The sequence below is a fragment of the Phyllobates terribilis genome, unplaced genomic scaffold, assembly GCF_046119375.1.
Source record: "Phyllobates terribilis strain yellow unplaced genomic scaffold, ASM4611937v1 Scaffold_7__3_contigs__length_470593459, whole genome shotgun sequence".
In the NCBI taxonomy this organism is placed as follows: Eukaryota; Metazoa; Chordata; class Amphibia; order Anura; family Dendrobatidae; genus Phyllobates; species Phyllobates terribilis.
In genome coordinates, this window is record NW_027362767.1 from 289,994,320 (window position 1) to 290,012,305 (window position 17,986).

General features: G+C 40.8%; 1 protein-coding gene across 1 annotated transcript in view; it reads left to right on the forward strand.

The window, feature by feature from the left end:
* ARR3 (arrestin 3) overlaps nucleotides 1-16,086 on the forward strand; it is a 63,467-nt gene extending 47,381 nt beyond the window's left edge. The window contains exons 10-16 of the mRNA XM_073637878.1: nucleotides 2,877-2,961; nucleotides 5,571-5,643; nucleotides 8,615-8,752; nucleotides 8,923-9,006; nucleotides 12,571-12,594; nucleotides 12,788-12,856; nucleotides 15,455-16,086. Coding sequence (XP_073493979.1) covers nucleotides 2,877-2,961; nucleotides 5,571-5,643; nucleotides 8,615-8,752; nucleotides 8,923-9,006; nucleotides 12,571-12,594; nucleotides 12,788-12,856; nucleotides 15,455-15,548 — 567 coding nt within the window. The 3' untranslated portion in view covers nucleotides 15,549-16,086. The remainder of the gene's footprint in view (nucleotides 1-2,876; nucleotides 2,962-5,570; nucleotides 5,644-8,614; nucleotides 8,753-8,922; nucleotides 9,007-12,570; nucleotides 12,595-12,787; nucleotides 12,857-15,454) is intronic.
* The last annotated feature ends 1,900 nt before the right edge of the window (nucleotides 16,087-17,986 follow it).

Sequence of the window (17,986 nt, forward strand, 5' to 3'; positions counted from 1 at the left end):
GATTAATAGGGGTGCCCAAACTTTTTCATATAACTGTATATAACATTACTGACAATAGACAGCACTATGCAATTATCATACATACGATGACGCAATTTGTAGTTTCTAAACCATGATACATTATAGAGGTGTTATTTTTTTTGTTACACTAGGGCCAAATGTACTAGTTTGTCTTATTTTAGTGTCCTTATTCATTTAATTTTTGTTTCTAATAAAGTACTAAACATACAGTCATGAGAAAAAAATAAGTACATCTTGCCTGACTTCTATGATTTTACATATTAGAACATAATAAAAAAAAGCATCTGGTCCAGAGAAGATCTTAAAATTAGATAAATACAACCTCAGATGAACAATAATATAATGAAAAATTACACGATATTAATTATTTATTTAAAGGGTTATTTGCATCCTTATAATGGGAATTTTTGAATAGTGCTTGTAAATACAAGCAATATTGCAATTTACTGCTTATTAAAATGTTCAGCTATTGCCTTGGAAACTGAGCACAGCTGCTAGACAGCAGAACATGTGCAGTGCTTACAAGCTCTTTCATCTTGAGCTTGTAAGCACTGTTTTAAAGGTGTCAAAGGATTGCTAGAGTGCACGGTTAGCTCCTAATCCCATCCATGTTCAGCACAGTGCTTACAAAAAGTGTTAATATCTCAAAAGTGGCTGTAAATTTTAAAAAGCAGTGAATTTCAAAGCTGCTTGTTTTTACAGGCACTATCCAACAATATCCAATTATGAAGCTAGGAATAACCATTTAACAAAAACTAGACCAGAATGCAGCAGCAGTGTCGGAAAAATAAAATAGCACCAATAACCTGTAGCCTATAGCAGCAATAACTTGAAGTAATCATTTTCTTTATGACTTTATCAGTCTCTCACGTCGTTCTGGAGGAATTATGGCCCACTCTTTTTTACAACATTACTTAAACTCCTTGGGGATTTGTGGTTATTTGTTTGTGCACAAATTCTCTTAAGGTCCCACCACAGCATTTCAATTGGGTTGATGTATGGACTCTGACTGGGCCATTGCAACTCTTTGTTTTCTTTTCCAGCCACTTTGATGTAGATTTGCTGGTGTGCTTAGGACCATTTTCCTGTTAAATTACCTTATTTCAGCCAAGCATTAGCTTTTGAGCAGATGGCCTTACATTTCATTTTAGAATACTTTGGTACAGAGGAGTTCATGGTGCCCAAGTCCTATATAAAACAAGTCCAAATCATCACTGATCCACCACCATGCTTGCTAGTTGGTATGAGGTTTTTTTGCTGATATGTTGTGTTTGGGGTTTGCTAAACATGGCACATAGCATTATGGTCAAACATATATATTTTGGTCTTGTCTGTATAAAGGACATTGTTCCATAAATTGTGTGGTTTCTTCAGATACAATTTTGCAAACTTTAGCCATACTGCCATGTTCTTTTAAGAAAAAAAGAGGCTGTCTCCAGGCAGAGCTTCCAAACAAGCCATTCTCGCCCAGCCTTTTTTATTTGTAGTATCATGAACTTGAACATTTAACATGCTAATTGAGGCCTTTAGAGTCTGAGCATCATGGTTCCACCCCTCACTGTGTCTGGGATGCAGTTACTGACAGCTCAGCCATCCAATCTTGTACAGGGGTGTGCTGAAGCTGTCAGTACTGTGATTGAGAGCTCGACCATCCAATGTGGTACAGGTGCGTGCAACAGCTGTCAGTGTGGTGATTGACAGCTCCGCTGTCCAATCTGAGACTGGGAGGCACTGGCTATCTTCAGGTGTTCATTATCTCAGTTGAATGCATGGCTCCTTAACTGAGCTGTTTGTCCCAGATCTCTGCCAGACTGCATCAGCTGTCAGTAACTGCATCACAGACACAGTGAGGGGTGGAACCGTAACAGTAAATGTGACGCTGAGTCACTTTTCACGGCCAGGCCGTGAGACGGGATAGTCAAGGAGTCCGAAGTCAAAGTCAGGAGAGTACGTCATAAACAGAGGGAAGAGGCAAAGGCGTAGTCAGGTACTGTTCCGTAGATCAGAATGCCAGGAGGAAAGCAGATCAGAGCTGAAGGGGTTAAACAGAAGGATGGTCAGAACAAGTTCCAAGGTCAGGCAGCAGAAGATCGATAAACAGAACTCAAGGCACAGAGAACAAACCTCACACTAGCTGAATGTACGTCTGGCAGAGATCTGGGGGAAACAGCTCAGATAAGGAGCCAGGCATTCACCTGGGATAATGAACACCTGAAGATAGCCAGTGCCTCCCAGTCTCAGATTGGACAGCCGAGCTGTCAATCAACACACTGACAGCTATTGCACGCCCCTGTACCAGATTGGATGGTCGATCTGTCAATCACAATACTGACAGCTCCAGCACACCCCTGTACAAGATTGGACGGCTGAGCTGTCAGTAACTTCGTCCCAGACACAGGGAGGGGTGGAACCGTGACACTGAGCTGTAGAACTTGTTTTTTGTTTGCAATTTCTAAGAGCATCACAGAGTCTAACCAACCGCTCCTGGGAAGATTGTTATTGTGTTAACAAAGACCAAGACCAGATGATTTTTTTTTTATTATGTCCTGATATGTAAAATCATAGAACTTGTGTTTTCTCATGATTGTATATTATTAAGATCCAAAGTGATAATCAGTGATCACTAATTGCGTAAATGTCTATGCATGTATAACAGACCTCTCTAGTTGTTATGTATTGATAATGATCGTATTCACATGCAAGAAATTATCATGGAAAATTCAACTTTTTTTATCAGAACAATTGGTTAACTATAAAATAGCGGCAAAACGAACAACAAAACCCGAGTTTATCTCCTGGCCCAAATACACATTTAGCTTGCATTTATATTTATATCTCTCTTTTTATCTTTGTAGATGTATTATCATGGTGACCCAATCAAAATCAATGTGAAAATTAACAATTCGACCAACAAAATTGTGAAAAAGATTAAGATCACAGGTATTTATAAAGTACAGAAGAATGTAAGTCAGACATGATTTTAAAGGACTGGTCTTTAAAAAAACAACTAATTGCCATTTGAGGGGACCTGTTACGAGCAATATGTAGTTTGAGCTGCCGAAGTGTTATAGAGAAAATTCATACATGCTTTTGTTGGAAAAGATTCAGTTTATCTTCTAAGCTATTGATTTCAATTCCTGCTCATGCCGTGCTTAGGATTCCAGTGGGTAGTCTTATCAATGATTAATAGCTAACTCTGCATGCACACCTAAAGAGGAAAGCTGCCAGTCTACGAGTGAGACCACCCACTTGAATTCTTAGCTTAGCATGAGAAAAAAATAAAAAAAGTTATCCTGAATCTTTTCAAATAAGGCTATGTTTCAGTATGCTAAACTCCTTTTTCTTTATAACACACTGCACTGAGATTGAACAGCACGTTCAATGTTCACTTTAAAGCGGTTGTCTGGTACTTTAACATTGATGGCCTATCCCTTAGGATAGGTCATTAATGTCTGATCGGTGTGGGTGCGACACCCGGCACTCCCACCAATCAGCTGTTCTCAGTGTTGGCAGCGGATGGAACTGCTTAGTAGCGGAGCTGCACAGCTCCATCAACGGCATAGTGGCCGCGGCCGGTTACTGTACATCCGCCACATATTCAAATCAATAGGGGGCGGACGTGCAATACCAGGTCACGCCACTATTCCATCAACGGACCTGTGCAGCTCCTTAAGTAAGCAGTTCTGACTGCTGCCAACACCGGGAACAGCTGATTTGTGGGGATGCCAGGTGTCGAACCCCAAGGATCAGTCATTGATTGCCTATCTTATGGATAGGCCATCAATTTTAAAATCCTGGGCAACCCCTTTAACAAAGAGAGTACATACACTTAACATTATACTCTCATAGTCCATTTAGTTCCTAAGCCAGTCTGTATGGACTGTATATATTTTTTCAGGTACAAAACATAAACTTTAAGACTATGCTCACAGGATGCAATTGTGCTATATTTTTCTGCCTTGATGTTTGCCACAAATTTTTGAAAATCATGACAAAATCAATGTGCTTTTACTCTGACTTGAAAATTTTTTTGAAAAAATAAGCAAAATGAATACATTATGTGAGATGCCCTAACATTGTTGTCCCCTATATCTAAATATGATAATGATGTGCTGTTCATGGGGAGGGAGGGGGAGTGCCACTGTCATGTCACCTATTATTACCATGATGGGAGGTCAGCATTGTATAGCATCCCTTGAAATAAATTATATTTAAAGGGGTAGTCCGAGACATGCATATCGATGACCTATCTGTAGGACAGGTCATCAATGTGAAGTTGGTGGGAGTCCAACAAAAAATCCATTTTGGGAAAAAGAGGTTAAATATAAAAGGGAAAAGAAGAACCCCCTTATTGAAAATAGTTGCCTCAGTCTTCCTGTAGGTAGTCCCAAAATGACATGAGAGGGATTTATATCATAAAATATAAACTTTATTAGACAATATTTATTTTGTTACACAGTAGCAATAAAACAGGTGTAAAAGGAGGGGGGAGGGGGAGGGGAGAGGACAGCTAAAGAAGGCAGGGTGAGGTGGAAAAGCCCTGCAAAGAGACTAACATCCCTGGAGCAGCTTACAATATATAACAGGTGTAAGTATATGCTGCCAGCTAGGTAATACAAAAATAGAAAATCCTAGCATAGACCATACCAGATAATATCAAGTCAGGTTATGCAGAGGGGGCCAATGACGATAAGGGAATAAAACATATCATATGTAGCAAAGATGGTAATTAGCTATAAGTTCAAGAATTGCGCTTTCAAAATACCCATATCGTCAGATCAAAGCAGTAACATTGTAAGGTTTCCATTACCTTGAGTCATGCTGGTCAGGTCTGGGGCAGCGTGGAGTAAGATGCTGGGGGTGTGTGGCAGCCTCGACGCGCGTTTTGCCCGGAAGTGGCTTCGTCAGGTAGTCCGAGACATGTATATCGATGACCTATCTGTAGGACAGGTCATCAATGTGAAGTTGGTGGGAGTCCAACACCTGGACCCCCTTAGATCAGCTGATATCTGCTCTGGCAGTGTAAGGAGAACACCATAACTCTGGAGCAGATTGCAGCCTATTGGTGAGGTCACTGGGTATTGAACCCCCTACAGATAAGTTATCAAAATGTATGTAAGTACTGAACAACCCCTTTAAGGAAATAATACAATTTTGAAATTATAGTACGTCATTTGGGCTTTTATAAGGCATCAATAACCTATTATCTGTGATTTTCTTGATTTTTTTACCTACCTATGGGTAGGTGTCCATTGATTAGTTGAAGAATAAACAATTCTTGCTGTCATACTATCGTTCACTGCATTCTGTGACAGCTTCCTATGTAGAAAATGAAAATGCATCTGTCCATTAGTGCAGCATGTAATTCCCCAACCTTCCTCATCATCAGCACTCCATAAACTATCCTTCTCCTTTCATTTATACATCTACATTCACCCACCACCATTTCCAGTCCTCCAGCATTTTTGTTTTGTAAAATACTTCACTTTATGTAACCACACAGAATATTGTAAATGCAGTAAATGTGTTTTTTTTTGCTATCTCACTAGTGGAGCAGGAGACAGATGTGGTGTTGTATTCACTGGACAAGTACACAAAGATTGTTTTAAACGAGGAAATGAAGTGAGTATACAAAATACTATGGTTCAGAGTCTACCTCCTTCTTCAGTTTAAATGACACGGAAAACACATTGTTTGTAACCAATAAGAAATGTGGCTCGGCATCCCGCTTTGCCCAAATTTATTACATTTAAGGCTGTATTCACACTGTGGGCCTCATTTATCAAAAGTGTCTAAAGAAAAATCTGTTTGTTGTCCATAGCAACCAATCAGAGCTCAGCTTCCATTTCGTAAACAACGCTAGCGAAATGAAAGATGTGCTATGATTGGTTGCTATGGGTAAGAAAAATAGCTTTTCTTTTTTAGATAGTTTAGATAAATCTGCTCCTTGTAGTTAGCTTCATGACGTCAGTGTTCCCTGATTTCAGTCTCATATTTCAGCGGAATAATACGCCCTCCTATACTGCAAACATTATATAGTAATGGTTTGTGGAACTTGATAAAAAGTTCAAGATGTTGACTTGGCCTCCAAATTCTCCAGATCTCAATTCAAACATGCAAGTGAAGGATAGCTGAAAAACAAGTCTGATTCATGGAGACACCTACATACCAGAGCTTTTATTATATCCCATTCTAAATCCATAGGCATTAATATGGAAATGGTTCCTTAATTGTAGCCATAATAGCCTCCTGTGACGACATAGCTTTTAATCTTAATTATCCAGACATCTAACTTCAGTAGGCCAGGAGAAATACACTATTATCTTTCTAGTGACTTTTGAATTCATGTGTTTTTCTATGGTGGGTCAAGAAAGACAGCGACTTAGGGTCTTTGAACAATGATGTTTGCTAATATGCTAATTACATTTTGTACTAGGCCAGCTAGTTTGTTGACTTTCAGAAGCCGTGGGGTGCAAACTATGGAAATTGATTAAATGCTCAAACAATGAGACATGAGCCCCTGCCACTTTCCCCCCTGACCTGTGAATGATGATCTGAGCCACAGATGTAAATATAAAAAGGGATTTCTATCGTACTGCAAAGAGAATCAGAGACACTCTTCAGAACAGCAGCTAGGACACATGGCTCCTTCAAGAGGGATACAGATTTGACTTTATAGGATGTCAGCTTAGGGACCCTGGCCCCAGCTGAAGGGATACGGATCTGCTACATTTACCATCACTAACCCTATGGAGACATTTGGGGAAGCCAGAATTGTGACCCTCTGGTCAACTGGTCCCATGGATATGTTCTGAGAAGCCAGATTGAGACCATCCGGTCATCTGGTCCCATGGATACATTTGGGAAAGCCAGGATTGTGACCCTCCGGTCACCTGGTCCCATGGATATGTTCGGAGAAGCCAGGTTGGGGCCATCCAGTCACCTGGTTCAATGGATATGTTCGGAAAAGCCAGGGTGGGACCCTCAGATCTCCTGGCCTTGTACCTCAGTGGACTGTCAGCTTCCTAAGCTTGCCGCTACCTCTCTGTGGGTGTCCACCCAAAGCGGGGTGCCACTGGTTGAGGTAGTTGGCTCTGGAAGTCCCAAAGTCGCAGCTGCTCTATTATGGGCAGGTCAGCGGAAGGGTGATACTGTGTAATTTTGCACTATCTTGGGTATTTGCTGGCACTGTTCTATATGTTATTGTCTGTTTGGTGGTTGAATAAAGTATTGCCACACTGTTTTACCCTCATCCTGTGTTGTCTGAGTAGTATTATGCCCATAGAAGATCCCATGTCTTCATACCTCCACTGATGTTAGACAAGAGGGCATGAGTCACAATCTTCGGGTCAGGGCTCTGTGCATCCAGTCAAGTTGTTCTACTCCAAACTCACTCAACCATGCCTTTTTAAACCTTGTTTTGTGCACAGTCATGTTGGAACAGAAAAGAGCCTTCCGTAAACTGTTCCCACAAAGTTTGAAGAATACAATTCTCCAAAATGTCACTGGAAGAAAGAGACACAAGCCAATCCCCAAAAGAAACCCATAGCATTATTCCTCCTCCACCGAACTTTACTCCAGAGTCCAGTGGTGGCATGCTTTCTATCACTCAATCTGAAGCTTGACATTGTGCTTGGTGATGGAAGGCTTCCATGCAGCTGTGCTGCCATGAAGCTCCCAGTGCAGTATTTGTGCTGATGTTAATGCCAACAGAGGTTTGCAGCCCTGCAGTTAAAGGGGTTGTCCGGACTAAATTAATAAGTCTGCAGCACTCTGTGTGACTGCCGACTTATGAATCCCTCTCAGTGCACGCACTGTGTGCTGTGAGGATTTTTCAGTTTCTGAGCCGGGACTGGTGGATACATATGCATTATGCATACTCCCCGGCCACAGCCCATCTAGTGGGCCCGGCCTCGCTCCATACACTTGTATAGAGCGAGGCTGCGCCCACTAGACAGCTGCACCCACTGGACAGCCGCGTCATTAGACAAGACGCGGCCTTGCTCACAAGTTTATTGAGCGAAGCCGTGCCCACTAGATGGGCTCTGGCCGGGAGTATGTATGCATATGTACCTGCCTGTCCCGGCTCAGAAACCGGCAAATCCCAGCAGTGCACAGTGCGTGCGTGGGGGGAATTTATAAGTCTGCAACTGCACAGAGTGACAGCAGACCTATCAATTTAGACCGGTCAACCCCTTTAAAGGAGTCAGCAGTGTGTTGACAACTTTTGTGCACTATGCACCATCGGCACTCGGTGACCCTGTTCTGTAACTTTATGTGGTCTGCCATTCTGCAGCAACTAAACACTTCAGCTTTTCAGTAATAACACTCATAGTTGATTTTGGAATATTTAAGAGAGAAGAAATTGCATTAACTGACTTCAGGTCTCCAGAGCGACTCATTGTTTCACAAATGTTTGTAAAGGCAGACTGCACGGCGATGGGCTGGATTTTATACACTTCTGGCATTGGAACTGAATGAAAAACCTGAATTGAAAGATTAAGAGGAGTGTATCATTACCATTGCCCTTATAGTGTATAATCTTTATATCTTTTAAATATGACAATGACTTTTTTCTCCTATTTCTCTATAGCGATACTGTAGCAGCAAATTCAACATTCTCACAATCATATTCAGTGACTCCGTTACTGGCAAATAACCGAGAGAAGCGTGGCCTGGCATTGGATGGCAAGCTAAAGCATGGAGACACTAACTTGGCATCATCAACAATGTAAATTTACAATTAATACCTGCGTTATCCAATTTTTTTTATTGATGTCATTTAAGTACATTTTCTACTTTGTAAGTTTCATATTAATAATAATTACTGTGAATATAGTCATTTTACTTTTAAAAATGTAAGTAAATTATATTTTGTTATTTGTTTTTTGTTTCTCCCAGTATGCGCCCTGGAATGGATAAGGAGGTGCTGGGCATGCTTGTATCTTACAAAGTCAAAGTCAATTTGATGGCATCCAGAGGCGGGTAAGTGAACTAATAAAAATACAGAGGTCCCTTTAAAGCATTCCCCATGATTAGACAGAAAGGAGAGAGGGAGGGAGACTCTTTATAGCCTCTCTGCACTATTGCTTATCAAGGAGAATGTTCTAAAGGGGCCCCATGTATAAGTCAGTATTCCCTTATCAAATTAGACAGCCCCTTTAGACTGGCCATGCATATTAGATTAAAGGTGCTGTCTTGTCCATGAAGCATTCTTTGTATTCACTCTACAGTGGGTACGGAAAGTATTCAGACCCCTTTACATTTTTCACTCTTTGTTTCATTGTAGCCATTTGGTAAATTCTAAAAGGTTCATTTTTTTTCTCATTAAAGTACACTCTGCAACCCATCTTGACTGAAAAAAGCAGAAATGTAGACATTTTTGCAAATGTATTAAAAAAGAAAAACTGAAATATCACATGGTCATAAGTATTCAGACCCTTTGCTCAGACACTCATATTTAAGTCACATGCTGTCCATTTCCTTGTGATCCTCCTTGAGATGGTTCTACTCCTTCATTGGAGTCCAACTGTGTTTAATTAAACTGATAGGACTTGACTTGGAAAGGCACACACCTGTCTATATAAGACCTCACAGATCACAATGTTGTCTGATGAGACGAAGATAGAACTTTTTGGTGATAATTCTAAGCGGTATGTGTGGAGAAAACCAGGCACTGCTCATCACCTGCCCAATACAATCCCAACAGTGAAACATGGTGGTGGCAGCATCATGCTATGGGGGTGGTTTTCAGCTGCAGGGATAGGACGACTGGTTGCAATTGAAGGAAACATTAATGCGGCCAAGTACAGAGATATCCTAGATAAAAACTTCTTCCAGAGTGCTCTGGACCTCAGACTTGGCCGAAGATTCACCTTCCAACAAGACAATGACCCTAAGCACACAGCTAAAATAACAAAGGAGTGGCTTCAGAACAACTCTGTGACCATTCTTGACTGGCCCAGCTACAGCTGACCTAAACCCAATTGAGCATCTCTGGAGAGACCTGAAAATGGCTGTCCACCAATGTTCACCATTCAACCTGACGGAACTGGAGAGGATCTGCAAGGAAGAATGGCAGAGGATCCCCAAATCCAGGTGTAAAAAACTTGCTGCATCATTCCCAAGAAGACCCATGGCTGTACTAGCTCAAAAGGGGGCTTCTACTCAATACTAAGCAAAGGGTCTGAATACTTATGACCATTTTTCAGTTTTTCTGAAAAAAAAATTTGCAAAAATTTTTACATTTGGTTTTTTTCAGTCAAGATGGGGTGCAGAGTGTATTTTAATGAGAAAAAAAAAATTTAGAATTTACCAAATGGCTGCAATGAAACAAAGAGTGAAAAATTTAAATACTTTCCGTACCCACTGTATGTGACTGCAAACTGCCAAATCGTGACAGTGTGCAATGAGCACACTGTCACAGTTCCCCTGTATGCCCCGTGCGAGTAGGGGTTCACATGACTGTATATGTGTGATTTGCAAACTTGCAGTTACATACCTACAACCGTATTTTTCGGATTATAAGGCTATGTGCCCACGATGCAGAAATGAAGCAGAAAATTTCTGCAGCATTTCTGCATCTCCCTGGCAGAAAAAACGCATGCAGATTGTGCATGTGTTTTTCCTGCAGAATACATGCGGAATACATGCGGAATCACATGCGTATCCACATGCGTTAACGCATGTGTTTCCGCATGCGGACTGAAAAGCACTTTCCAGGCGATAGCATCACTTGGAAAGTGCTTGACAACTAGGTCACACTGTATAAATCCATGCAAACGGCATGGATTTATACAGTGTGACCGTAAAAATAAAAAATAAAGCTATACTTACCCCCGATGCCGCCGCGTGTGCTGTCGCGCTCCTTTCTGGTTCCTTCCTGGCTTGCCGGCATCTTGCGAGACAGCCTGCGGTCACATGACCGCGACGTCATCTCAGGTCCTGGAAGGAGAAGCGCTGCAGGGGCCGCCGGACAGGTGAATATAAACTTTATTTTTTATTTTATTCTTTTTTTTACAGGTGCAATGGTACCCAGGTCTGGATGAGAGTCTTCTCTCCTCCAGAACTGGGTACCATCCGCATATTGAAACGCATATTATCTGCTTGTACAAATGTACAGACACGGATTATATGCGTCTCAATGCAAGTCAATGGCGGCGCTTCCGCTGCGCTTCCGCAAAATTAATGAACATGCTGCGGATTTATGAGCGCTGCAGAAACGCTGAGGAAAAATCCGCAGCATGTGCATTGACATTGCTGAATGCCATTGGGGACCATGGGGTGTGGATTACCATGCCTTTTTGATGCGTTTCCGCTGTGGAAATTCCGCAGCGGAAACGCATGAAAAACGCACCGTGTGCACGCAGCCTAAGACACTTTTTTTCCCAAAAATTTGGGAGGAAAAAAGGTGATGCGTCTTATAATCCAAAGGTACGGTATTTTACCTTCGGTGGAGCAGGGTCACAGCTTCAGGAGATCGGCTAAGGCAGAAGCAGGGCGACGCTTTGTGCCCCGTCCTCTCAGAAGAAGTCAGGGGTGAGCGGATGTCCCCTCTCCCGTACATATCGCTGTGGTGGGCTTCAGGAAAATGGCCGTAGATTGAGATCTTGGGAGATGGGATCTCATCTCTTGAGATCTCAATCTGGGCATGCGCCGCCTCCGGCGGCCATTTTCCCAGGGCCCACTGCAGGGATATATATGGGAGAGGGGACCTCCAATCACCGTTGACTTCTTCTGAGAAGACGGGGCACGCAGCGTCGCCCTGCTCCTGCCGCAGCCGCCGACCTCTTGAAGCTGAGACCCTGCCGCCCAGTCCTCCTGAATCAGTTACCCTTCTTAGAGGATGGAGCCCACAACATTGCCCCACTCCTGCTGCCGCCAACCTCCTGAAGCAGTGATCCTGGCTCTTGTGACCCCGCTCCACGGCCCCCCAGGTAAGCTACCGTTTAAAACGGATTATAAGGTGCACTATTTTATTTTTAAAAAAATGTTTTAGTATTTTCCACTCCAAAATTTGGGGTGCGTCTTATAATCTGGTGCATCTTATAATCTGCAAAATATGGTAGTTTCCTCTGGTTTCTCTCAACTGAAGAAAATAGACAGAATATGGATGAGACTGGTCAGCAAGTGTCCACAGGTCTGCAAGTCACATATATATGCAATCACTTGACCACCCAACTGCATGGGGCATACAGGGCAATGGCGACAGTGTGTCACATAGCATGACTGCAGACTTTTGCTTCTTAGACTGACAACCAGTTTAATGGCTACACCTCTGTCTCGTCCCTCTGTACCATGTACCTGCGTCTCTGACCTTCTGGTCAGCTGCTGCAGACCCGAGGATTGCCTTGGAGTGGTACCTGGTGACTACCGGCAGCAAAGCCTATCCTCACCCGGTAGTGACTTAGTTACACCCCTCCAAGGTAAGCCCGGCCCGTGTCGCAGTGGGTCCACACCGACCAGCATAACAAAATGGATTTACAGTCATCAGCAAAAACAATGTTACTGTCATGTTTAGTCACTAATATTTTTTTTCTCCATTTGCAGCATTCTAGGAGATCTTATCTCAAGGTAAATCTACAATTAGTTACATATTTAATACACTTTATGTTATAAAATTTTACTACAACCATATGACGGGAGGCTTTGAGAAAAACATTTGGAAATTGTAATTTCTGCAGTGTTTGTATCAAATAATAACTTTCCTCTATAAGGACCTACATATCTAAAAATTCTAACTAATTCTGTATCTATTATCTTCCAGTGATGTTTTTGTGGAACTGCCTTTTAATTTGATGCATCCAAAGCCATGTGATGGTGAGTCTAGATATAGGTCATGAAGAAATTAATATTTAACAGTATATTGAGGACATTATTGACATAGGTCACATATAGAGATGGTGTTAATCGATTTGCATGTTCCTAATCATCTGCCACAACAGTAATTGTGGCCACTGCATGGGAGCAGGAGTACTGGCTTTTACCTGATGGCACCTGCAGCTCTTCTTTTAATTAGCCGTCTTGGTGCAACGTCACATATGTGTCATACTGCAACAATGACGTGACATCGAGCCGGCTAATCGTAAGAAAACCAGCGGTTATCATCGGGTAAGATGCTCCCATGCTTCCAGGTAAGGTACTCCTGCTCCCATGTAGAGACCACACGTCAAGGTTGTGGCCGATAGAATGGATTGTGAATCGATTCGCACCAACTCTAGTTACATATTAATTCAGTATACCCTTGTTCTGAAACTAATAGTTTGTATATATGTTACATAGTTACAAAAGTTGAAAAAAGACCTAGATCCATCAAGTTCAACCTTTCTCCACCAATTATACATTGCTATTCTCTATATTTGTTGCCCTTTACCTCTACCACCAGATATGTTAACCACAAACTTAAAACAGAAGCTTATATATTTCTAGAGTTTCTAACAAAATTGAAATTGTAAAATGAAAATAGCAACTTTTCAGAAGAGAATTAGATATCAGAAGATATGTTAGAAATCTTCTTCAGAAATATATACACATCAAAACCAATAGAGAGCTACACTTGCTTTGAATTGGCTATCCGACTTTATTAAAATTTTTACTAACGGCACTTAACGTAATAAAAGAAATAAATGAGGCACAAGCTGCCCTGGTACTCTGCCGAGACCCGAAGTATTCATATTCAGAATTCCCTTTACCTCCCCCCAAAAAAATAGTTTGGCTAGCTTATGAACTGTATGACTTCAGAAGAGATACAGTACATGAAAAGAGTTAGCTATATATAATTAAATAACATAAAAGAACGTATGCAAAAGAGAAGTGTGATAAATTATATGAAACTCCAAGTTCTGGGCTAGACTGGATCCTATCTAAAGGTGCCTATATACCAACCACCCATACATATGCGGGCTTTGTTCAGCTGATTCAATGGGGAGAGGATAATAAGCCACTGTTCAGACTACTTTTGTGGTGGCTTATCACCCGCAAGAACAAAAGTATCTGGAGTTACAGTTCAAAAGGATGGATCCTTCATTTCTCCAACATCAAATTTTGAGGGAGAATCAGGAACTCCCCATACATCTTACTTGACCTTAGGCCTTATATATATATATACAGGTATGTGTGTGTATGTATATGTATATATAATATATATATGGTCTAAGGGAACTTTTTCACTTAACGCCAATGGTAGAAATACACAGGTACAAAATTCGATTTGCAGCTAACAAACAGTTTTATACTATACCTTTATGGGTTTCTCTTCTTTTTATGCTTGTATTTTGGACTTCTACAGTTTCAGCAAGGTAAGAGGGAAAATTTATATTTATATATATATATACATATATATATTATTTTTTTAATATAGCATGACTGGGCATACTTATTTATTTATTATGCTTACTTATATAGCAAGACATATTCAGCAGCGCTTTACAGATATCATTGCTGTCTCCATTGTGGCTCACAATCTAAATTCCCTGGCGGTATGCCTTTGGAGGGTGGGAGGAAACCGGAGTAACCCACACAAACACAGGGAGAACACACAAACTCCTTGCAGATGTTGTCCTTGGTGGGATTTTAACCCAGGACCCCAGCGCTGCAAGGATGCAGTGCTAACCACTGAGCCACCGTGGTGCCCGCATACGTTATTTTTTTGTAAATTGAACTGTAGGAAAATAAGATTTCAGTCACCCATTTGCATCATATACATACAATAGTTTCCTAGGTCATACTTTGACCCTTGAATTTTTTACCCATAGCTTTGTATGGTATACAATGACATAGTACTCCTTACTTATCATCTACTGAGGCTTCCTGGCTCATCCCCACCTCTTTATCCTGGCGTCCGGTGATGATCACGCAGACCGTGCCATTGTTATCGCATGTGTCACATAGCAGTTGTTGTGAGCTAAGAATGATAAAACATATACAGTATGTGCACATGAACCCAGGAATGAGGGAGACGTATAGCTCTGAAAGAGATGAGGGATAATCCATTACTCTTGGATTGGTGGGAGTCTAATTGCTGGAAACCATACCGTTTCTGAGGATAAAGGGTCTTTAGTGCTAGTTTAGCGCTTTTAAAGTTGTTCCATGCTCAGACGTGCTCTACGTCACTGACTGTGCAGGGTACCGCAACATGGTTCCAATCCCTTAAATTGTGCTACGCAGCAGTTCCTTAGACGGGAGCACTCCCGCTATGAAGAGGCACAGTGATAGCCAGCGGTATAGCCATTTATTTCTTCAGGCAGCAGTATGCCATTCATTTAAGAGATGGGAAAAAACACACTGCACAAAGAATATGGAAGTATCGTTGAGTATGACCTGGGAAAATCAGTGGATTAATACTTCAAAGATTACTGTTTGCATCACATTTGTTTTAGAACCCTGCTAACAAATATCTGTTCACAATTCATATACATCTGTTATTCAATTCTAGTGCAGAGGATGTGGTCATTGAGGAGTTTGCAAGACAAAAGCTGCAAGGAGAACAAGACGATGACGATGAAAAGGAAGAAGCAGATAAAAGCTGATGTGATTCCACTTAGGCTATGTTCACACGTTGCGTTTTTGCTGCAGTTTTTTCTGCAGGCAAAAAATGCTTTCTCGGCAGTAAAGAAACTGCTTACAAAAAGCAGGTTTTGCTGCATTTCTGCTACGTTTTTCAGGATCCCAAAGTTCAGCTTTGCTTCCACCACAGAAGCATGAACAGAGGTCACCAATGCAAGACCAATGCAATGAAGCCATACTACCATTTTTGGGAAAAAAGGCAATTTGATTAAATTATTCAGTGGAAAAAGATTTTTATGTCTGAAAAAATAGTGACTATTCTGAACAAAAATGTTCATATGAGTTCATGAAAAAATACACAATTGCAAATGTAACAGTGGGGGGTGAATTGGTCAGGAATAGTTTACCTAAGACATTTGCAGTGCATTGAGTTTGTAGGACACTGTTTACTTTCACACTTTGGTCAACTCTTCAGTTGATCAGGTATTGTTCAATTTCACACCTTGGTCGGCCAATGTTTACACATCACTAATTTTATTAAAGTGTAGTAATCCTAATTAAACTGTCCTAATCCTAAACTGCCATTCTCAGATGATGAGACCAAGATACTATGGTTTAAACTTGGGAAAATCACAAAAATAAATGTGTTTCACATCCTGCTGTACATGCTTTTTTCACTAAAATCACAGCAAAACTTGATATCTGCATTTTTTTTGCTGCATTTTGGCTGTGACTTTACACTTACTCATTGCTTTCTATGGGTGAAAAAATGATGCAAAAATGCTGAAAAAAGTGACATGCTGCAGTTTTCAAAAACGCAGCAGTTCTCCAATTCAGTCAGAAAAAAAACAATGTGTGTGCATGAGATTTCGGCTGGTACTGTAAAACACAGCTTAAAATTTGCAGAAACTTGCATAAAAAATGCAGCAAAAACGTAACATGTGAACATAGCCTTACTGGTTTTAAAAAAAAGTCTTTCACACATTGTCCCCTTCCGTCACAATCATCTGTGGATCTGAAAATTGTAGTGATCACTCACACAAATAGCATAATTTGTTAATTTCTATATGTTCTTATCAATCAGAAAGTTCAAAATTAATAAAATAAAATGTGACTTCCCATTTTTTGTCTGGTCTACTCAATATCTATGGTGTGCATGAAGATAACATAGCTTTTTTATATATATCACCAGTCAGATAACAGCTGGACTTTTAAATACACGAGTCTTGAGTACATCAACTTTCTTGAGTCTTATCATCATCAAAAATAATATGTGATTCATGCAATTTTACTGTCCACCATTATCATTCACAGACACAGGACCATAAGCATGTAACTTATAGTGTCCCTGCAGTAAAAATTATTGATTTCTTTATTCATTGCCACTGTGATATCCAAAATGCTAGATGCTTCTTTGAAAAAGTTATAAGATTAATTATCTGTACTAGTTCTTTTCCGTCTGACTGAAGACCAGAAATGCTTGCTGCAATACTCTATTCAGTATAAAATAAATGTAACCAGATTGACCCCTTCACAAACTCACTAAGACCCTTGAGCAGCATTTCTTCTAAAGTTTCAACATCTATTAACATACGTTCAAAGTTGCTCAAATAAGAAAATGTATGAATTTGGCATTGGCTGGAATTTTAATAGGAATCTCTAAATCCAGGTTTATAAAGGGCAGTTTTCTACAAATTCTTATTTAAAGGGTTTTACGCAGAATCACATTACATTTCATAAAGCAGAGTGTATGCATAATTGTTGTTAACAAACTAAGACCAACAAAAAGTTTCTTTTTGTGCCTTTGTGTCTTTTTTCATTTCTATATACCCCTTGGGGCATCCGGCTTCATAATGCAGAATAGAGGGTCCTATTCTAATTTGATAAAACTACATTCCAAGCAACATTTTCTTCTCCTCAGTGCAGCAGACACTTCTCTCCTCTCCAATGTGCTCCTGACTTGCCCCACCTCTCTGACTTATCATCAAGCTAATCTAAGTGTAGAATTCATCTTATGCCTCTGTGCACTCTCTGCTCCTGTACAGTACCCTGCCTGACTGATTATATCTTCTGCCATCTAGATCAGTATAGCTGCCTGTATGGTTGACATCTATCGCTGGTTCTAGAAGAACTCTCCTGAAGTTCTCTACAACAGCAGAGTACAGCTTTGCTTGTTGCCTGCTGCAGACAGGTCAGTTTTATGAAACTGCAAATTCTCTATTGATGCATATGGCAGAAGATAATTTTCTGTTATATGCATCAACAGTACAGTATTTGCAGTTTTACATCACTGGTCTCTCAGCACCAGGCAACAAACAAATCTCAACTAATCTCAGTCCCCGTATATAGAGCCCTATTCTGCCATATATCCTCCTTTCTATCTCCTGTATACAAAGCCATCTCCCACAGTACATCTCTCCTCTCAGCATCCTGTATACAAAGCTCTCTCCTCCAGTATATC